A 22,621-nucleotide genomic window follows, 5' to 3' on the forward strand; every position below is an offset into this window, starting at 1 on the left:
CTTAGTTTTGGAGCATGAGTCGATAGAGAATGACGTGATTGGAATAACAGAGACTTGGTGGGATAACTCACATGACTGGAGTACAGTCATGGATGGTTATAAACTGTTCAGGAAGGACAGGCAGGGCAGAAAAGGTGGGGGAGTAGCACTGTATGTAAGGGAGCAGTATGACTGCTCAGAGCTCCGGTACGAAACTGTGGAAAAACCTGAGTGTCTCTGGATTAAGTTTAGAAGTGTGTGCAACAAGAGTGATGTAGTGGTGGGAGTCTGCTATAGACCACCGGACCAGGGGGATGAGGTGGATGAGGCTTTCTTCCGGCAACTCACGGAAGCTACTAGATCGCATGCCCTGATTCTCATGGGTGACTTTAATTTTCCTGATATCTGCTGGGAGAACAATACAGCGGTGCATAGACAATCCAGGAAGTTTTTGGAAAGCGTAGGGGACAATTTTCTGGCGCAAGTGCTAGGGGAGCCAACTAGGGGGGGCGCTTTTCTTGACCTGCTGCTCACAAACCGGGTAGAATTAGTGGGGGAAGCAAAAGTGGATGGGAATCTGGGAGGCAGTGACCATGAGTTGGTTGAGTTCAGGATCCTGACGCAGGGAAGAAAGGTAAGCAGCAGGATACGGACCCTGGACTTCAGGAAAGCAGACTTCGACTCCCTCAGGGAGCGGATGGGTAGGATCCCCTGGGGGACTAACATGAAGGGGAAAGGAGTCCAGGAGAGCTGGCTGTATTTCAAGGAATCCCTGTTGAGGTTACAGGGACAAACCATCCCGATGAGTCGAAAGAATAGTAAACATGGCAAGCGACCAGCTTGGCTTAATGGTGAAATCCTAGCGGATCTTAAACATAAAAAAGAAGCTTACAAGAAGTGGAAGGTTGGACATATGACCAGGGAAGAGTATAAAAATATTGCTCGGGCATGTAGGAAAGATATCAGGAGGGCCAAATCGCACCTGGAGCTGCAGCTAGCAAGAGATGTCAAGAGTAACAAGAAGGGTTTCTTCAGGTATGTTGGCAACAAGAAGAAAGCCAAGGAAAGTGTGGGCCCCTTACTGAATGAGGGAGGCAACCTAGTGACAGAGGATGTGGAAAAAGCTAATGTACTCAATGCTTTTTTTGCCTCTGTTTTCACTAACAAGGTCAGCTCCCAGACTGCTGCGCTGGGCATCACAGAATGGGGAAGAGATGGCCAGCCCTCTGTGGAGATAGAGGTGGTTAGGGACTATTTAGAAAAGCTGGACGTGCACAAGTCCATGGGGCCGGACGAGTTACATCCGAGAGTGCTGAAGGAATTGGCGGCTGTGATTGCAGAGCCCTTGGCCATTATCTTTGAAAACTCGTGGCGAACGGGGGAAGTCCCGGATGACTGGAAAAAGGCTAATGTAGTGCCAATCTTTAAAAAAGGGAAGAAGGAGGATCCTGGGAACTACAGGCCAGTCAGCCTCACCTCAGTCCCTGGAAAAATCATGGAGCAGGTCCTCAAAGAATCAATCCTGAAGCACTTACATGAGAGGAAAGTGATCAGGAACAGTCAGCATGGATTCACCAAGGGAAGGTCATGCCTGACTAATCTAATCGCCTTTTATGATGAGATTACTGGTTCTGTGGATGAAGGGAAAGCAGTGGATGTATTGTTTCTTGACTTTAGCAAAGCTTTTGACACGGTCTCCCACAGTATTCTTGTCAGCAAGTTAAGGAAGTATGGGCTAGATGAATGCACTATAAGGTGGGTAGAAAGCTGGCTAGATTGTCGGGCTCAACGGGTAGTGATAAATGGCTCCATGTCTAGTTGGCAGCCGGTGTCAAGTGGAGTGCCCCAGGGGTCGGTCCTGGGGCCGGTTTTGTTCAATATCTTCATAAATGATCTGGAGGATGGTGTGGATTGCACTCTCAGCAAATTTGCAGATGATACTAAACTGGGAGGAGTGGTAGATACGCTGGAGGGGAGGGATAGGATACAGAAGGACCTAGACAAATTGGAGGATTGGGCCAAAAGAAATCTGATGAGGTTCAATAAGGATAAGTGCAGGGTCCTGCACTTAGGATGGAAGAATCCAATGCACCGCTACAGACTAGGGACCGAATGGCTAGGCAGCAGTTCTGCGGAAAAGGACCTAGGGGTGACAGTGGACGAGAAGCTGGATATGAGTCAACAGTGTGCCCTTGTTGCCAAGAAGGCCAATGGCATTTTGGGATGTATAAGTAGGGGCATAGCGAGCAGATCGAGGGATGTGATCGTTCCCCTCTATTCGACACTGGTGAGGCCTCATCTGGAGTACTGTGTCCAGTTTTGGGCCCCACACTACAAGAAGGATGTGGATAAATTGGAGAGAGTCCAGCGAAGGGCAACAAAAATGATTAGGGGTCTAGAGCACATGACTTATGAAGAGAGGCTGAGGGAGCTGGGATTGTTTAGTCTGCAGAAGAGAAGAATGAGGGGGGATTTGATAGCTGCTTTCAACTACCTGAAAGGGGGTTCCAAAGAGGATGGCTCTAGACTGTTCTCAATGGTAGCAGATGACAGAACGAGGAGTAATGGTCTCAAGTTGCAATGGGGGAGGTTTAGATTGGATATTAGGAAAAACTTTTTCACTAAGAGGGTGGTGAAACACTGGAATGCGTTACCTAGGGAGGTGGTAGAATCTCCTTCCTTAGAGGTTTTTAAGGTCAGGCTTGACAAAGCCCTGGCTGGGATGATTTAACTGGGAATTGGTCCTGCTTCGAGCAGGGGGTTGGACTAGATGACCTTCTGGGGTCCCTTCCAACCCTGATATTCTATGATTCTATGAGAATAGTGTAACAACAATGTGAATAACAGAAATATCAGTCAGGAAAGGTGAAAATAGGCTGGAGAGACGATGAAAGATTGCACAGTGTAAGGGAGAATAGTATGCAGAGTGGTAGAGACAAGTGATTACAAAACAGTGTTTAGAGAGGAGGACTGGCGGTGTAGTTCACCGTGTGCTACCTTCATTCAAAAAATAATTCTAAATTAGTTTTCCTCAGCAGTTGGGAAGTGTTTGGTACCTGAGTTTTTAGCAAGTTTGTTCCCTCTGTGTTTCCAAGTAGAATGCAGATCTGGTTGAAATGAACACTAGTATCTTGATTTCAATTTAAGAATACCATCATTTGAGGCCTGCTCTCCACTCTCTCCTCCCACCCAAGGTGCAGACACACATTAATAATTGCTATACTTCTCCAGATAGCACAGCACTCTGCAGCTCTGGCTAGCCTCAAAGCTGGGTTGCCTTAAAGTACTGAACTGTCCTGGTTTGAGTTATGGATGTTTAATGGAAAATGGACATGAAAAACAAACCTCCAAATGGAGGAATTAAATATGTTTTCCAAGTGAAGTATATAACTAAAGAGCAGAACTGCAGGGCCTTTGCAGATATTTATTTTTCTATGAAAAGCACTGAGAATAGCTGAACATTTTTTCTTACTTAAGAGACATAAATGTGGTGTGTCATGGAAATAATAAGCCTGATTCACCAGTGCAATGTTATACCAATGCAGATCTGATTTTAATGAAATTACACCAGTATAAAACTGGAGTAACTAAGGCCTGGTCTACACATGCAGATTTTGCACCAGCATAATTATTTTGGTTTGGGGTACAATTTTTTTTTTAAACAAAAATAGTTATACTGATGCAACCCTAGTGTGGATGCAGCTGTATCAGTATAAAGGTATTGTATCGCAGTATAGTTTGTTCCCCCTTCCCATACAGTAATAGCTATATCAGTACAGAGCATCTTTATGCTGATATAAATGTGTCCACCCTAGGGAGATGGCAGCACTTTACACCAATACAGGTAAAGCAGAACCATTTTTTGTGTGGAGGTACATGTCAATAATGATGAGGATGTTTTATCATGACTGATCTTGTTGTTCATTGAGGGATTTAATGCTTATTTGTATTTTTTATAGGCATAGAAGAACTCAGCAGCCAGAAGCCTCTTCCTCAGCCAGTTTTCGTGTCTTCCAAGTTCCAAATCCCATGCCTACCCTTGCGCTGGGAACAGCAGAGCAAGCTCCTTCCAAGCGTGGCTGGAATCCCTGCCAGTAAAGTTTCCAAATGGAGTACAGATGAGGTAGGTTTACTTTAGAAGGGCTCGTAGATTCAGTATCACAGCCACAGCATTCTGCTTCTCTTGGTACCAGCTCCTTCAGTGTAAAGTGCACATTAGTGGGATGCTTCCACTGATTGTGTCTAGTCACTGTAGAGCTATCAGAGCCCTAACTTCACTTCATAACAAGTAAATAAAGAGGCAGTACTGAAGATAGCTCCTTTATGTACAAATCTATCTCTGACAGGTGAAAAATGTTTGTCTTGCTATTTATCTGCATTTGGGCAAGAGTGTTGGGGGAGAGCCTAGGTTTTTAAAAAACTTGTTGGTATGATTTGGTGGCAGGTTTCTGAATTCATACGGAGTTTACCAGGATGTGAAGAACATGGCAAGGTCTTCAAAGACGAGGTGAGTATGATAAATAAAAAGTTTGAAACGTGTTACATTTCCGTATTTCCCTGCAATGTGTAATGGGCTTGCATTCTGCACTGATAGGGTACGGTTTTTACCTACGGGGTAATTATACACTTAACTTCTGTTACATTCTGTCACAGATTCCCAGGCCAAAAGGGACCATTGTGATCATCTAGTCTGACCTCTTGTATAGCAGAGGCCACAGAACTGCCCCAAAGTAGAAAAACACCCAGTCTTGATTTAAAAATGGCCAGTGATAGAGAATCCACCACAACCCTTGGTGATTGTTCCAACTCTTCCTCAGGCCAGACTTCCATGGTGATCCATGGGAATTTTGCCCCGAGTGCAGACTTCAGGATTTGGAGGTAAACTTTTTTAAAGCACTTAAGAACCATTTTCAAATGCCACTTAAGTGCCTACGTGGCATATGGAAATGAGACTTAGTGTTTTTGAAAAAATTGCTCTTGGTCTCTAGGAAGAGTTTTGTTAAGAAACAGAAAAGGAAACTATGTTGAAAAATAAACTTAACTTCAAATTTAAAAAATAAATGTAAATGAATGAATCAAAGTGTGCTCACCTGTACAGCAGTACCTCTTTGAGGTCAGTGTGAAATAAGTATTGGGAAGGTTACATGGTTTTGCATGTCATTGAATGGGCAGTAAAATATATAAAAGATAAGACTTGGAGCTTGATTTTCAGCAAAGCCTTGACGAGGTCTCCCTTTTTTTATCCTATTCTATAGTTGTGTTTGCAAATAACTGTGGTGGTAATTTAAGTCACCTAGACAGAGCTGTGAGAGAAACGGAACAGCTCTGTAATAAGTCATGTTTATTATATGGGACCTGGTTGTTGGGATGTTTACTGTGTGCATGTTAGTTTAGTTGATTGGAGAGGGAGGAAGCAGCAGGCAAAACAACGGCTCAAGGTAAGCCACCTCTTGGTAAACATTTAAGGGTTGTTAAGAGGCAGTGCCCAAACTAATAAGATTATACTTTTTGGTTCCAACCAACTCCTCCTTAGCAAACTGGTTTTGAAAAGCAGAAGCAAACGCTAAGAACTGGCAAGAACAAAGGAGCTCTGGCTGGATGAAAGGGACTCTCAAGCGTAGGTAGTCGTTCAGGGGCACCAGACTGACACACATACCTAATATGGGTGTCTGAAGAAGTGAGGGCTGGCTTGCCTACCGTCAAGGGGATATGTGAAAGAGAGAGAGAGGTGCTCTTACCATTGGTCCATTGGGGGCACCGCCACGGACTGTGCTTCGTGTGTGGGCATGTTTACTGAATCGGGGGGTAATGCCGACTTTGTGAATCCCACTGGGGCTTAGACATGATTTTAGGCAGCTCAATGGTGCCAGGACTGAGGCAGTTGTGTGCCTGGCCATGGCCAAAAGTTTAGGTACCTTGGGGACTTTACCAGTGGAAACCTAGACATCCAGGGAGTTTAGGTGGCAGCTGAGCAGGGGTTTTGAGGATCTAAATTTGGACTTAGGCACCTGATTCCCTTTGTTGTTTTAAAATTCTTTTTCTCTAAATGCTTTGGCCTGAATCCACAAAAATACTTAGGTAATTAAGTCCCATTTTGAGGCTCCACTGCAGTCCACAAAACTCCTGCTGAGCTGCTGCTGAAGCTGTAGGCACCTCACTCAGAACCTGTTTTTGCAGTAAAATTTTCCTAGGCACCTGTGTGTCTGCCCCTGGGCATGCATGCTACTGCCTCCCTCTAGGGCTGGGCTTCCAGACGCATATCTCCTGCCTAAGCTCCCCCACCCCTAGGATGTTTTGTGTGGAGTTAGGAGGCCTCTGAACACACCTACTGCATTGGGCCCCACACACAAAGGATTGCCTATCTTCCCCCCCAGGTCACGGGGATAGGCACCTATGTCTGTCTGAGGGGAAGGGCTTAGGACACACCCCTCGTATCTGCATCTCTCACTGGCTGCCTTGCCTAGCATGCTGGCTTTATGGATCGAATTCAAAGGCGCCTAACTCAGGCTCTGTGAATCTCAGTGTTGTTCCTCTGAGTTTTCTAGGCTCCTAGAAGTTGGGCTTGGCAACGCTGAGCATCACAATGCCCAAGTCCCTTTGTAGATCTGGGCCTTTGTTCCTACTGTTAAAAAATATTTTGGTTTAAGTCATCTGACTGTTCACTATATTCAGCACTGGTCAGAGATGCCTGGAGGGAAGAATCACAGGTGCCAAACCCAGGTGGACCTGCTGGGTAGGCACAGTTGATGCCCGGCCTAGACAAGTGAGAACTGTGAAATTCTGACACCTTCAGGGGTGCTCTCTGAGAGACCAGAAAGGGTCTCTTGTCCTGCAGAGGTGCAGCTGGCACTGTAACTCTGACAAGTATGTCAGATAGTGCCACAGCATCTTGATGGCTACGTGACCTAAAATTCACTCTGTTGTTTGCACCACAAACATAGACAGCTTGTGCCTCCACATACTGGGGGGGCACAATCTAAAGGGGAGGACATGCGACTGCCCGATGTGTGCCCTCTGCCCCGCTCCCACTGCGCTCTCCCTGCCCTACATTATCTTGGGGGGAAAGGGGGGAGTTCTGTCCTTCTCCCACTGCACCTCTCCCCCTACCCCCATGGCATGTTCAGCTGTTCCTGGCAGCTAGCCCGGGCGGGGAGTAGGACCGAGTCGCTTCTCATGTGGCGGAAGCTGGCCGCTCTGGCTTGCTGACTCTGTGCAGAGCGGCAGTTGCACAAAGAGAGGCAAACTGGGGAGGCAGCGGCGGTGGTGGGCCACCCCAGGCCCCGCTGCTGGGGATGGGCTGAGTGAGCTGGAAACATGCCGCGGCGGAGTAGGGGACTTTGATCAACTCAGCCCCTATTCCCAGCAGCCTGGCCCAGGCCGGGGGCAGCGTGCCACCAAGCGCCCCAGCCAGGCTCTCTCAGGCAGCCCCTGTGCTGCACAGAGCAGTGACTTTGAGAGACCGGTCCCAGCCCTTCTGCTCCCCACCCAGGCCTGGCTGACAGGGACAGAGGCCAAGCGTGCTGGGAGTCAGGCACAGTGGAAGAAAGACAGAGGTCCTTTTCTCTCCCCCCGGCAGCCAAGCAGAAATCTGGGGGGTGGGGGCTGTCAAATATACAGGGAAGGGTAAACACCTTTAAAATCCTTCCTGGCCAGAGGAAAAACCCTTTCACCTGTAAAGGGTTAAGAAGCTAAGATAACCTCGCTGGCACCTGACCAAAATGACCAATGAGGAGACAAGATACTTTCAAAGCTGGAGGGGGGAGAAACAAAGGTTCTCTCTCTCTGTGTGATGCTTTTTCCGGGAACAAAAAGGAAGGGAGTCTTAGAACTTAGTAATCTAGCTAGATATGCATTAGATTCTGTTTTGTTTAAATGGCTGATAAAATAAGCTGTGCTGAATGGAATATATATTCCTGTTTTTGTGTCTTTTTGTAACTTAAGGTTTAGGCTAGAGGGATTCTCTTTGTTTTGAATCTGATTACCCTGTAAGGTATTTACCATCCTGATTTTACAGAGGTGATTCTTTTACTTTTTCTTCAATTAAAATTCTTCTTTTAAGAACCTGATTGCTTTTTCATTGTTCTTAAGATCCAAGGGTTTGGGTCTGTGTTCACCTATGCAAATTGGTGAGGATTTTTATCAAGCCTTCCCCAGGAAAGGGGGTGTAGGGTTTGGGGAGGATTTTGGGGGGAAAGACGTTTCCAAGCGGGCTCTTTCTCTGTTATATGTCTGTTAGACGCTTGGTGGTGGCAGCAATAAAGTCCAAGGCAAAAGGTAAAATAGTTTGTACCTTGGGGAAGTTTTAACCTAAGCTGGTAAAAATAAGCTTAGGGGGTTTTCATGCAGGTCCCCACATCTGTACCCTACAGTTCAGAGTGGGGAAGGAACCTTGATAAAAATCCTCACCAATTTGCATAGGTGAACACAGACCCAAACCCTTGGATCTTAAGAACAATGAAAAAGCAATCAGGTTCTTAAAAGAAGAATTTTAATAGAAGAAAAAGTAAAAGAATCACCTCTGTAAAATCAGGATGGTAAATACCTTACAGGGTAATCAGATTCAAAACATAGAGAATCCCTCTAGGCTAAACCTTAAGTTACAAAAAGACACAAAAACAGGAATATATATTCCATTCAGCACAGCTTATTTTATCAGTCATTTAAACAAAACAGAATCTAGCGCATATCTAGCTAGATTACTTACTAAGTTCTAAGACTCCATTCCTTTTCTGTTCCTGGCAAAAGCATCAGAGAGAGAGAGAGAACTTTTGTTTCTCCCCCCCTCCAGCTTTGAAAATATCTTGTCTCCTCATTGGTCATTTTGGTCAGGTGCCAGCGAGGTTATCCTAGCTTCTTAACCCTTTACGGGTGAAAGGGTTTTTCCTCTGGCCAGGAGGGATTTTAAAGGTGTTTACCCTTCCCTTTATATTCATGACAGGGGCACTTGACCCCACATGGCCTCCCCCCACGCATTGCCTATGACCACAAACAACATAGGCACAAAACTAGAGGTCTGTTGTGGGGGGGCTGAAAATTCAGCCTTTAATGTTCACATTTGTGCTGTTAACCTCCAGCAACATTAGCAGTTTATACAATACTTATTATTTGCATGTATTAAAATGGTAAAGTTAAATAATGGATACTTTTCTTCCAAATATTGTAATGCTGTAAAAAACTTTATCCTTGTTTAAAGCTGATATATCTAAACTTTTAGCCTCTGGGACCAAGTCTGTTGTAATGGGAAAGGAAAGAGCAGCTGGAGAAAGGGGTCTTAGATTATTTGTCTGGGGTGGGAGTTAAATCAGGGAACCTTTCTGTGGAGGTTTGAGGCAAGGAATAGTTGGGAGGTGGATTCAGATATGTGACTAGGCTGAAATCTAGATTCAGAGGACAGAATATTTTTCAAATAGAAACTGGAAATAGGGTCATTAACTTCGGATGTAAACCAAGGACACATTTGCATATAGGGATTTTGAACCAGAAATCCTCTGAATTTCGAATTCAAGCTTCCACTTACGGCAGTCTGAAATTTTAATTGGCTTACTGGGGATTTCAGTTTAAATTATCTTTAAATATTTAAAGTACCATAGCCTCAGACTTAATAGCTTTCTTTGTGTTTTTCACTCACGTTTTGTTTTAAAGCAAATTGATGGAGAAGCATTTCTACTAATGACCCAAGCAGACATAGTCAAGATAATGAGCATTAAACTGGGACCAGCCCTAAAAATCTTCAATTCCATTCTGATGTTCAAAGCCGCAGAGAAAAACTCACACAATGAACTTTGAGATGAATGGAAATTGTTTAGAAGCCAGTTTTCTCCACTGGAACTCGTGTTTTATTCAAAGCACAAAAACTTGCTAGAATTGTCAAGTAAGAACTCTAAGAAAGGAAGAAAAATAAGTCAGCACTGGTGGACTATTTATACCCTTTGAGAGCCAGTACACCTGAACTCTTCTGGAATAGTTTGAGCTTTTAACAAGGTACTGTATAACAACTGCATCAGCTAGTCTTATTTGCCATACTTATGGCACTAATTCTTTCATGAACTGTTAGTATTTCTAATTTTATCCAGGCATCAAGAAAACCTTCACTAATTATTTATCCTATTATTAAAATTAGGAAAATGTTAATATGATCTAAGAATTCCTGAGTTATATTTCACGTATCCACTTTCCTTTTCAGTAGCCTTTACTTCCTATTATCAAAACAAAACTGATTAGCCAAAAATTAGGCTACCAGTAGACAGTTGAGACTGCTATGGCTAATGTTAATTTTGTACCATAGTTTAAAATGCAATGCTTATGCTGCATAAGTAACACTTTGCTACAGTGTATAACTTTACAGTTTATAAAATTGTCGACTTGCTAGTAACAAAAAACATTTGGGGTTGAAATTAGCTTTTTTGATAACTGAATGTTTTTACTTTTGCACGATACAAAAATGTTAAGTGAGTTTTTTCCACCAGCATCTGTAGTGTAACTTACCAAAAGACCAGTAAAGAGATGGCTGCAACTGAAAAATAAAGCTTAACTTCCATAAAATACCTTTGGTCATGCGGCACCATGGCGCTCCCGTCTTTCTACATAGGGGAGCCCACTGTGTTATACAGTACATGAAAGGAGAAACATTTGCTAAATCTGTATATGCTAATCTTTAGTAATTACTGCAATAATGGAAAAGAACGGAATGCTGAGACTGGGACTCAGTAAAAGTTTCATGCTCATGAGCCCCTTGAAAGTCACCATGATTCAAGAAAAATCTTGGCAGGTAGAGGAGTGATTACAGAGAGGAAGAAAAGGGATATTCAAAAGGAGTATGGCCCTCACTAGTTAAGGCATAGATTTCACCGGTTCATTAGCAGGACTAACGTGTCCTACAGCAGACTTTTAGGTAAGAGACCCTTCTTGAAGGATTGTTATAAGCATTTGGCAGGTAAGGTGTTGCGCTCAGTATATAAATCACAATACAGAACAGATGCACTTTAAGATAGAGAAGGCCTACCTACCTGAAAACTGAGGACTGACCTGGAACGTTCCTGGTAAGAATTCTCTTCACAGGAAGAGGGTGACTAGTTGAAGAAGTGTTCCCCATGGAATCTCTTATTCCTAGTCTTGTGAGTGTGTGTGTGGGCGTGTGTGGGCAGTGGGGAATATTCAGCTTTTTAATTCAGAGCAAATAGAACATTTCTGGGGAAATCTTCCTCTCATTTTTCCTAATTTCTCTTTCTTGGGATGGAATTCCTTAAAGGTTTTCAAGAGCTCTGTGTGCCACTTGCAGAACGGTTAGGTGACTGGTACCTGCTATAATTCCAAGTAAAACAGTGTCAGTCTGACATAAATTGCATTGCTCTATTAATCTCCTTCCATAGCATTGCATAAATAATATTTTTACATTTTGTTCAAAATTTGTACACTTAAACTGCAATCTTATTGTATCAACAATGCAAATAAAATTTGAATTGGAGAAGCTTGTTATGTTGGTGTACTTCTCAATACTCACATCTGAACTGTTGTGTGTGGATGTTGTTAAAATGAAAGCCTTATTCAATACATTACAAATGCTTTTCCTGTCTTTGCTTTATCTTTAATACAAGGTTAAAAGGATTTTTAATGGTGTTTGTGCCATGGTATTAAGCAGGCTGAGGTCTCTCTGTATACCCAACCCTGAATCTTGTTTAACAATGTTTAGGACCTAAAGTGTTTGTTAATAAATATGCAGAAGCTGGCATCTTGGCATAGGAGATGTTTTAAAATTCTTAAATGTTTTGAGCTTGTTTGCTTTGCATGTTTCTCTCAAACCTTTAATGTTTTTGCTTTTAAAAAACCATATTTGTTGTAAATATTTTTTTATCTTTTAACAAACTTTTTTTGGGGGGGGGGTGGGAGGGATCTTTTATTTTGATGTTTGGTAATTTTAAAGGTTCAATGAAAAGGTGTTTCAGAAAAAGCAAAAGTGGTAAAATGAAGTGCTGAAGGTTAAATTGCTAAAGCAGACTTTCACTTAACAACTTAGATAACCCTCTTGTTAACAAAATGCCAGCTTGATTTAGGGCTGTGACTGCATTAACTGTGAATTAAATCTCAAAGCACCAGAACCCAAACTTTTTGTAATTTGTTTTTGAAAATTTTCCCCCTTGTTTTTGCAGTGTTTTTTCTGGATTTCAATGTCAATATAAAAAATATTGCTGTTCTGTGCATGAGGTGGCACAGTCCTAGTGTTGCAGGTTAGATTCCCATGATGGCCATGCTGTCCCCACAAATGGTGGTCATCAAAAAGTTGGACAGGATCTGTCAGACTAAAATGCATGTGGATTTTTACCATCTTTGGGTGTTGCAAATGGCTCATGAAGGCAAAAATGGTCCCAAAAGAACATCATTTTGTTGCTTCTTTTTAAAGTAGGCAACATACTTGGGAAGAATGCCATCAGGCCTAACATTTTACTCCAAGTGAGCAAGTTTAATCACTAGTGCATAAAATTTTCATGGTTTGTGTAAATTTACAGCTTTAACTGTGTAAGCAGCAAAAGATGGGAGAAGTTTTTTTCTATTTTGACCCATCCTAGACGTACAGCCAAAGAAGTGATAGGAGTCTGGTTTGTTCTTAAAACTACTGTTGTTATATGTTTGTAAGATGTTTGTTTTGTTTTAGCAACAAATGAAGTGAGTTGTAAGTTCTTAAACTGTGTTAACATCTGAATGGTTTAACTGTAATTTTTGTAATATCTGATCTGTAATTCCCAATTCTGAGATTAGCAATTTGCAATCTTAACCTATAACCAAGTACATTTTCTTCTATACGCTTAAACTAAAATAAGGTTTTTCTGAGTCATCTATTTTTCAGCATCCTTATTGATCTTATCATAGCACCTTGGAACCCAAGTCATGGACCAGGACCGCAAACACCAAACAAAAAGACCGATTGCAAACTCTTGGAGCAAGGACTAAGTCTGATGAGACAACAGCTGGATACAGACAGACACATGGGAGAGTACAACGAAACACTGGACAGTACTGATAAGCACACCAGAAGCCTCACTGTTGTAGTATTTCTTAGGCTTCATGCCAGAGGATAGTTTTAAGGTGAGATTTTACAGGTCTTTAGGGGGCGCTTCTGCTGACCATGAGGGGCAGCAGGGGAGAAAGCACAAAAGTTAAATTCTCAAATAAGCACAAATGTGTGTTGAAGGCTAGCATCATGAGGACCACAAACTCCAAATTTCTCTCTGACATTTTCAGGGCTATGACAGCTTTAATATGGTAGAGTCCTTCTAATTCTGCACAGAGTAGCCAATTTCCATCTGTCTGTGGGATTGGAGCCCCTGAAATCCCAGGGATGCAAGGGCTCCAGGCGGTAAGTGGGTGGAGGAGAGTCAGCCTCAGCATAGGGAGCCCAGTCTGCACATATCAGTCACTGCAGTGTGTGAGAGAAAGAAACAAATGTAAAGACAAGTCTCTCCTCTCATTGCAACAGCAATGTAGTTTTACGGGAATGGCCCCAACAACTCATTCTTAGTGGCTTGAGATCTCATCCTAGCAGATTTTTATTTAGTAAGTCCAAGTAACTAGTAAAAAAAGGTGAACAATGTGATATGAATGAGTGAATTTCTTCAGTCTCTACCAAATTGTCTCATATATCGTTCTAGGGTTTGCAAATTAAAAATTAGACACTGCATTTTTTATTATGTGAAATACTAATCACACCTTTTCAATTATCAAATCTTAATTGTAAAGATTTAATCCCTATTAGAGTAACTCGCACCAAAATGTTTACTGAATTAAATTAAAGTATGCTTCTTACCTTTGACTTAGTCAAAACTTGTTCGAACAGGAATAAAAAGCTTTTATGGAAAAATATTGCCCCACAAGTACATCTAATTATAAAATTTTATTTTTTCCAAGTAAGGCTAAAGTTGCTCTAGAATTTCCATTGAAAATAATGAAAATGCTCCTGTTTTCAAAACTAAAAAAGCAGCCAGTACAATAAAAAAAAAATCGCTGAGTTATAAATATTAATACAATTCCACTGGAAAGAATTACACCAACTTATCTTTACAACAAACGATTTCTTCTGACAGAGTCAACTGCTCCAAAAGACATTCCCCTGAGACAAGTGTTTTGGACATCATTAAATGTTCAGACATTCAAGTTCTTCCAGTTTTCTCTTTACCTTCTTTGGGAGGGATTGTGGACTTTTCATCTCCAAAATCAGTGATTCTAGAAAGTGAAATGTGTTGTGGATCCTTTTTGGATACTGGATGCCGAACACATGAAATGCAGCCAACAGAGCAGCTAGTGCCATAGTACAATCATCCAGCTGGGCCAGTTTCTCTTTTTCGATGTACAAAGCAAACTCACATGTATTAACACTGAAGGGATTTTTTACTTCCAAGACTGGTGTCAACACCTTCACCTGGAAAAAAAAAAAAGTCAAATGATCTTTTGTTGTCACTTGGGTGAGCTGAACTGTAAAAGTTGCAATAAAGGTTCAGAGAATTAAAGGTGCTTGAAAATAATGCTGTGACCTTGGTTAATAAGTCAGGTTATTTGAGATCTTTGGCTGAAAAATGCGTTAATGTCACTTAAGAAACCGACACAGAGGCTAAGGGCCAGATCCAAAAGGTACTTTAGGTGCCTAACTCCCATTGGAACCAATGGGAGTTAGGTTCCTAACACTTCAAGGATCTGGGCCTAAGTGACTTGGTAGAATCAGGAAGAGAGACCAGGACTGCTATCTATCCCCACTCTTACTACTAGATCACACTCCTCTAAAAGCTGCTAGCTGCCATGTGATGTGGCATTTCCTTACATATTGCACAACATTATTTAAAAAAAAAAAAGTGTGGCATGTGTGCTTCTAAAACCAGGACGTTAAATTTAATACATGTGGCTGAAAATGGAGCAGAATTTTTTGTTTGTTTGGAAGTGCAGCTAGCCTCTACAGCCACATTTATGTACCTCCTCATTCACAGCAGTAAACAGACTGGAATCATCTCCAAAGACATCTGGTAGAAGTAAGCATGTGGCAGTCATTTTCATATCTGTCAAAAGCAAAGATTTTTACTAAATTAAAAAATGAAAATATTTGATTATTAGCATCCTTGAAGAACAGATGAAGATTTATGAAGTATTAACAGTGAATTACAAGATTGGTAGTTAATGACTTGTTGCTTCCTTCTTATTTGATTGCTATTCCAAAGCACCTTAAAGAGTCAACTGCACCTTCTGTTGTGGTCTAGATTCCCCAGCATAAAGGCAAAGTATGACTTTAAAAAAGAGAGAGCATTTACACTAGAGACACACATTAATGAACTTGGAAGAATCTCAAATGTCTTCTAGTAAGAATTCCAGGTTGCTACTTTTTAATCAAATTAAGATTATATTACAAGTGCAAATTCCCCCTGGAAGTCAATGAAGGAAGAGCCCTCTTAGATGATCTAGGCCATCTTACTGCCAAGTCAGGATTGCTCCTTACAATGCATTTTTAAAAAAAAGTTTGTACCACCTGTTTGTAAATAATATTTTCCCTCTCAGTTCTCAAATCACAGTTAGGTTTTTTTTAAAAGTGTGGCATTAGACATATTCCCATCATTAGCATGTGCCATTTACAGTTTTATGCACAAAAAGGAAAGCGACTCTTCACCCCAGCCAAAATTCCTCCCTTAGGTTGTTAGGCCTGGTCTACACAGGGGAAAAAAATCACTTTATTCCTCTCCCACTTTTCTAGGAGCCTCACAACTTACTTAGAAGATTATGAGAGTTTTTACTTTCTTTTTGTTCTAAAGAGAATCCCTTTTGAAAATCCCATGCACCTTGTATTGCCTTACGGTTAATGTAGGAGTATATCTCCATCAAAAGGCTTTCTAACGAATTAGGCTGTGCATTCAAACACGTCATCTACCTGGGGTGGCAGGGTGATTGAGTGCTCATCGTAGTAGGTAAAACAAACAAAAAACAACCAGCCTTACTGGCACAGTTCCTTAGTTTTGAAAAGCAAGATTTACAAAGCTGCTATTTAGGAATACTGCACAATCCTAGAGCATTACCCTGGATTTGACCTCCCCCACTTGTGCCTGCTTCAGGATATAAACTGGCCACTAGGAAATTTAGACTAGAAATTAGACGAAGGTTTTTAACCATCAGAGGAGTGAAGTTTTGGAATAGCCTTCCAAGGGAAGCAGTGGGGGCAAAAGATCTATCTGACTTTAAGATTAAACTCGATAAGTTTATGGAGGAGATGGTATGATGGGATAACATGGTTTTGGTAATTAAATATTCATGGTAAATAGGCCCGATGGGCTGTTAGATGGGGTGAGATCCGAGTTACCCAGGAAAGAATTTTCTGTAGTATCTGGCTGATGAATCTTGCCCATATGCTCAGGGTTTAGCTGATTGCCATATTTGGGGTCGGGAAGGAATTTTCCTCCAGGGCAGATTGGAAGAGGCCCTGGAGGTTTTTCGCCTTCCTCTGTAGCATGGGGCATGGGTCACTTGCTGGAGGATTCTCTGCTCCTGGAAGTCTTTAAACTACGATTTGAGGACTTCAATAGCACAGATATAGGTGTGAGGTTTTTTTTGTAGGAGTGATGGGTGAAATTCTGTGGCCTGCCTTGTGCAGGAGGTCAGACTAGATGATCATAATGGTCCCTTCTGACCTAAATATCTATGAATCTAGGTTGAGGAGTCCTGCTCAGCCTTCCTCCTGAGGAGGTTGTGCTGCTGTCTTATCTCTAAGAAGCGAGCTGCAGATGACATTCTGGAAGAAACAGAGTACTTACAGGAACTAGTTGAAGTGCTTGCCTTTTTAGATCCACACTTTCCGTTCTCCTTCCCATACCCTAGTTTTCTAGATGGAGGTTTTTGGAAGAAGTGGAAAGGAACTGTGTGCAATCAGGTCCATGCTCCCTTTTACACACATAGATCCAAACAGTTGTGGATGTATAAGAGTACTCTCACATGGATGTAACGATTACTCCTTTTCTAATGGCTCATAAGAACAGCCATACCGGGTCAGACCAAAGGTCCATCCAGCCCAGTATCCTGTCTTTCGACAATGGTCAATGCCAGGTGCCCCACAGGGAATGAACAGAACAGGTAAGCATCAAGTCATCCATCCCCTGTCACACATTCCCAGCTTCTGGCAAACAGGGACATCCTTCCTGCCCATCCTGGCTAATAGCCATTGATGGACCTACCCTCTGAATTTATCTAGTTCTTTTTTTGAACTCTATTCGTGTCTTCGCCTTCACAACATCCTCTGGCAAATAGTTCCACAGGTTGACTGAGCATTGTGTGAAGAAATACTTCCTTTTGTTTATTTTAAACCTGCTGCCTATTCATTCATTTGGTGACCTCTTGTTCTTATGTTATGAGAGGTAGTAAACAACAGTTCCTTTATTTACTTTCTCCACACCAGTCATGATGGTATAGACCTCTGTCATATCTCCCCTTAGTTGTCTCTTTTCCTAGCTGAAAAGTCCCAGTCTTATTAATCTACTTTTCTTGTCTAATTAATTACTAATGACAACTGTGTGCAAGCATATGTGGATCTGCAGAGGCAATATACCTAAACTAGTTATTAGTAAGTAACTTTTCTTTCCATTATTTCACTGTGAACAGACTTTAACCTTAAGAACAGCAATTTCCAAGATCACTTCTTTCCTTTTTAGACAACAGGTACTCCACATTTGGTTTTCTCCATGTGGAGCCTCTAGAATTGTCCATGTTTTTTCAAAACTAGTTTGCCAATGGTACAGTAAGTTTATTAGCCAATTCCCTAGGATATAAACAGGCACATATCTATATTGGAAATATTTCATTTCCTGTATGTTAGCAATAGCTATTTTACAGGATTTCTTTCTTTACCTATTACTCATTTTTCTTTTCCTGTTAGACACAGAAATAAAATCTCATTCATTTAATTAATTCACCTCCTCATTAATGGATTTCTATTCTCTTGGGTAATTCCCCTTTACCCCAATATATTTTCAACCAGCCCCAGATACATTTTTAAACATGGGTTTTTTTCTACAGATAAGTAGAAGATAGTCTAGTAGCAGTAGCCTGAACAATTATGTACTACAACACTCAGACAAATAATACACAGACAGTTTATACTGACATTTCAGAATATCTTCCTCTGTGTGCTGTTTCAGATTTTCTCGCAGCAGAATATTAATTGGATTATTTCTCACCGAGTACAAAGTCAATATGTTTCCTGAATAAATCTCCAAAATTTCCACTGTTTTCTTATAAATATCCATGTGTGTAAGGAGCTGGAACTCCCTAAAAAGCTGAAGGAAGAGGAAAATTTTATTTCGGTATTCAAAATAAATGAATTAACACGGGTGCATACGTTGAAGACAGTTAATAAACTAGCTACCATTTTTTTTCCTGAGGAGAAATATTTCATGTTTTGTCAAAAGTATATAAAATAACCACGATATTATAGTGCATGGTATGTGTAAAGTATTAATTAGTAAATATTTTGAAGTAGTGCCAGGGTAGCAACGCACGTTTACTAGGGGGTTAGTGGAGAAACTGAATATTAATGGATGCTTTACTAAAAACATGCAGTCGAGCACTCCCACAGGTGCCATCTTGCCCATATCTAGATCATAACATGAAATACTGTTAAAGACACTCACAGCATTACCTCATAAGGACATCTTAAGAAAGGAAACAGTCGGAGAATCTCTTTCAAAGGTGCCTTGTTACTGATCATCTTTCTTCGCATTTCTAATGTCTTGTTCATCCTTTTATCAACTTCTTCCCAGTTCCTCTCTGTTTTCATATATTCTTGCTTAAACCAGACAATGTGTTCATCCATCTCAGCGTCATGTCCTTCAAGATAAACAATCTCTTCCTGTCAGCAATACAATGACAGATGGTGAGTTCTCTCTAGAATTCACACAGCCCAGAAGTATTTTTGCCTGCTGGAGGACCTAGATGATTTGTCATGTAAAAGTGGCATGGTTTACTGGGCTTCAGTCTTCAGATTGTGTGTTCAGTTTAGAAATTGAGACATTTCCTAATTACTACCCCTGCAAACTCCACCTGGATTCTGAAAATCAGACTCGGTTCTCCTTCTTGTTTCCTGAGCTCAAATTACCCCCTCAGTGATCTTTCTGCAATCACATTGCCTTTTTAGTGGGTGTGTCGCTCATTGGAAATTAGTAAACAATTTGATGATGCAAGATCACTCCCTTAGCAGTGCATAGCTAAGGTTGCTAAGGCCCAGCATCTTAGTAATTAAAAGTAGATGCAACTAAGAATATACATGGTGGGGGGAGGGAGGGACTCCTTCAGACTCTTACAACAATTATTCTTATTCACTTGAGCGGTCACACAAATCAGTGTTTGCAGGACTGCTCTTCAGTTGAATGAAGCGCTGTCATTTTTCTAAAGACATTTTTCGAAGAACCACCAAACTTAAGTTTTTCATTGTTTTCTCACCATGTCTACTTTACAACTTTAAACTAGAAATGAGAGGAGAGCCACAATTCTTCTTCAATTATGGCAACCATAATTCAAGTCATTTACTTGTTGGTGTTCTGGAGAAGTTGTTTATTCTGTAGGTGTAGCCGTAACTAATGGTTTTCCTAAAAATTATCAGACCATCCCTACTGAGTTATAAAACCTATAATTAGTAGGAGCAGTCGCCATCAGAAGCAATAAGCGCAGCAGCCTGGAATGACTTAGCTTTCACTGGAGGAAACCAGTGAAATGTCTGTTGAAATGAGCCTGGGAGGAATCTAAAAGAGCCACTGGTCAAAACTACCACTCAAACTGCATTGACACCAGCATTTTCCAGTAGGTCTCCCACTGGTACAGCTTAATGGTGGGAACACAGGGCTCAGGCATCACCACCACCATGTCATCTAGATGATGTAATGAGAAAACAATCAGTGGTCAGTCTACACTATCAATCCCACAGTTACCACCACTGGTGGGAAATTTCCCTCAAAACACTAGTGTAGACAGGGCTTTAGGAGCTGGCCAATACTCATGTAAGCTTACACCCACCGCCTTCCACCCCCAAGGGTTTACCGGAGGTTCAAACTATATGCAGTATCTGCCAACAACCACTTTCATTCAGGTAGCACTAGTCATCCTCATAGACTCCAGAGTGCTTCACAGATCTGTCTGTATGCGCAACATGGAGTTATATTCTGTATCCCAGGCAAAAAACCTTTGTAAACCTATCATGTTACGGTGGAAAGAATCTATAATTTACTCAAGGAAAGAGCCCTCAAGACAAAAATGATTAGCTTGGAAATTTACATCTCGGGTTCCACTTTATAAATACCTCTCCCCAAAAATATGGAACTGCACAGTTATCATTAAAACAACCTTAAACTTAATCATCAGCTTCGCAATAGGCAGAAACAGACGTAATGTGAGTTTCAAATGCCATATGTTATTTTATTAGTGAATTTTGAGATGTTGGCATACAACTTGGTGGGGTTTTAATTCCCTTAAGCCTCTCCTTTCCCTTTCCTCAGTCCCTTCTTCCTTCCTCATCAAACTGGTAGCAGGGTTGAATACAAGAGCAATTGCCAAGGGCTCAACTATTCTGTAATATTGTAGTTGCAAAGAACAAACAGCTCCTGCCTGAGGCAGCAGGTTCTCTTTTGAAGCCCATCTACTAGGAAAGGGGTAGGCATTGGGAAGCAGGGGGAAGAACAACATGGACGGGAAGGAGAAATGGGAAGGGAGGCATATGGGAATTGAAAATAAAGCTCGACGTCTGTGATACAGCTGCGGTTTATGGAATTACAGTTTGGCTGCTACAGGCGGACAACAAAACCAGTTTTGTTATCTTTAGTAACCAGAAGTTTGCAAGCACAGTGACATCTGCAGTTGTGTCAAATAAGCACACGGCTGTTGGAACTATATTTTAGCACGTTCAGAATGGTAATGCATAGTTAAAATACTTACATGCATTTTTCCCTGTAATCTGTTTCTAATCACAAAATTGCAGTCCAGCTGAAGGAGCGTTTGTCAGCCATATATATATACACACACACGCATATTGGTGCGTTAAGTACTTTCAACCCATCCCTCACTCTTCAGCATGGCCGCAGCACAAAGGACAGTGGTTAAAAAAGCAACACACGTGAGGATACATGAACAACAACTCAAACTCCAAATGGCACTGTTGCCATTGATGTGTCTTTTGGGTGTCTTCCCAAAATTCCTGCCTGTGTATGAGCAGTTTGTTCAATCACCTGAACTGTACTGCAATTGCTCATTCCTGGAGAGGCAAATACTCCCAACAATCCGCTCACACAGCACACAGAATGGACTCAGTGTGGCAGGATGGGGCCATCGCCAAGCTTGGAAACAAGTACTAGGACTAGGTTGTGACCTTCCCTCCATTTTAATCTCCACTCACAACTATCAAAGCAAGCACAGCCAAACCCCAGACTGCATGGATCCTGCTACACAGATGGCTATGCATTCATGAGAGCCTTTTTCGTTACTGACTACATTAGCTGAACTAAACTTGCACACCACGTATGAGCAGAAACACTGCAATGGCATAAAAATAATTGCTGAAACCCCTGCTCTACTGGAAAACATGACAGAGGGCAATATCATGTTCACTCTATCCATGCTAGTCATCCACTGAAGTTGGTGAGATTGCTTACCTGAGTAAAGCAAGCAGGACTCAGCCCTAAAGCATTTTTTTCTTTCAAGATGCTCTACAAGGTCTACATAAACATGTGAATGTGAAATAATTAAGAAGCTGCTGCAGTGTCGGCCTGATACTGCCACGGAGTGGTCTATTGCTCTTTTTAGGCTATTCTGAATTTTAAACTCTATCTCTAGCTAAGGCAAAAAGTATTATATAGCTGCACACACCAACCCAAAGCCCTCAACTTACCTAGAAAAAGCAGCAGAACACTCCTGTTTCCTTGTGTCTCAGGCTGCAGCCCTGGTCTTCCTATCCTGACAGGCATTTCCTGCTGGCATTATTAAAATGGCAGCCTCCAGGTAGTACATGTGGAGTTTTAGCAAATGTTTTCAGGTATGTTCATTTTGATGAGCGGTACTATTTCTTAGGTAATAGCTGTAGCCCTTTGAGGGTGGAAAATGCTACAGCAAGGAAATACCTAATTCATAACAAGCTTTGGGCTGGTATTTGGGCCCCTAACTGACATGGTTGTGAGAATCCTTCCTCCCTATGCACTGCCAGTAACACTGACTGACTCGTCAAAGCACGAAAATTTCCTTCCTTTTGTGAGTTTAGGTCAAGAATGCTATTGAAATGTAGGTTATTAGTCGATAATGAAATGATCTATCCTACCATCACTGCATGCTTGTAATTCCAATTGTTATTTAATTGGAAGCAACACATATGTCAACGGCAGAGCAGACCCTTGTGATTCCACTGCTATATTAGTTTTATGACAATGATTGCTGTTAGCAGAGAATCATAGCAGGAGTGCAGTATATTTAACTACAATATGGTTGTGGATGAATAGTTACTTTCATAGCCAAGCTGGCTGAAAGTACAAAGGAAAAAATGGCTTGTTTGATTTATGCTTATTTGGTATTTTTAAGCAGAGTTTTATTCATACCAAATTTGAGATTTTTGATAGAATGGGAAAACCTGGCATTAGTTCAAGGCTATATGAAT

General features: G+C 41.5%; 2 protein-coding genes across 8 annotated transcripts in view; one reads left to right on the forward strand and one right to left on the reverse strand.

Annotated features, from left to right (window-relative positions):
• L3MBTL3 (L3MBTL histone methyl-lysine binding protein 3) overlaps positions 1 to 11,440 on the forward strand; it is a 148,964-nt gene extending 137,524 nt beyond the window's left edge. For all 3 annotated transcript variants that reach the window (XM_074948407.1, XM_074948406.1, XM_074948408.1), the window contains exons 20-22: positions 3,939 to 4,102; positions 4,424 to 4,486; positions 9,622 to 11,440. In XM_074948407.1, the coding sequence (XP_074804508.1) occupies positions 3,939 to 4,102; positions 4,424 to 4,486; positions 9,622 to 9,765 (371 nt within the window). In that variant the 3' untranslated portion in view covers positions 9,766 to 11,440. The remainder of the gene's footprint in view (positions 1 to 3,938; positions 4,103 to 4,423; positions 4,487 to 9,621) is intronic.
• SAMD3 (sterile alpha motif domain containing 3) overlaps positions 1 to 22,621 on the reverse strand; it is a 309,380-nt gene that overhangs the window by 22,812 nt on the left and 263,947 nt on the right. For 4 of the 5 annotated variants that reach the window (XM_074948412.1, XM_074948410.1, XM_074948411.1 and 1 more), the window contains 4 exons: positions 18,632 to 18,841; positions 18,098 to 18,269; positions 14,935 to 15,017; positions 14,147 to 14,389 (listed from right to left, as the gene is read on the reverse strand). In XM_074948412.1, the coding sequence (XP_074804513.1) occupies positions 14,147 to 14,389; positions 14,935 to 15,017; positions 18,098 to 18,269; positions 18,632 to 18,841 (708 nt within the window). Of the gene's footprint in view, positions 1 to 13,372; positions 13,391 to 14,146; positions 14,390 to 14,934; positions 15,018 to 18,097; positions 18,270 to 18,631; positions 18,842 to 22,621 lie in introns of those variants that run through there. The other variant, XM_074948413.1, reaches the window with a different exon arrangement.

This window comes from Natator depressus, chromosome 3, assembly GCF_965152275.1.
Source record: "Natator depressus isolate rNatDep1 chromosome 3, rNatDep2.hap1, whole genome shotgun sequence".
Taxonomy (NCBI): domain Eukaryota; kingdom Metazoa; phylum Chordata; order Testudines; family Cheloniidae; genus Natator; species Natator depressus.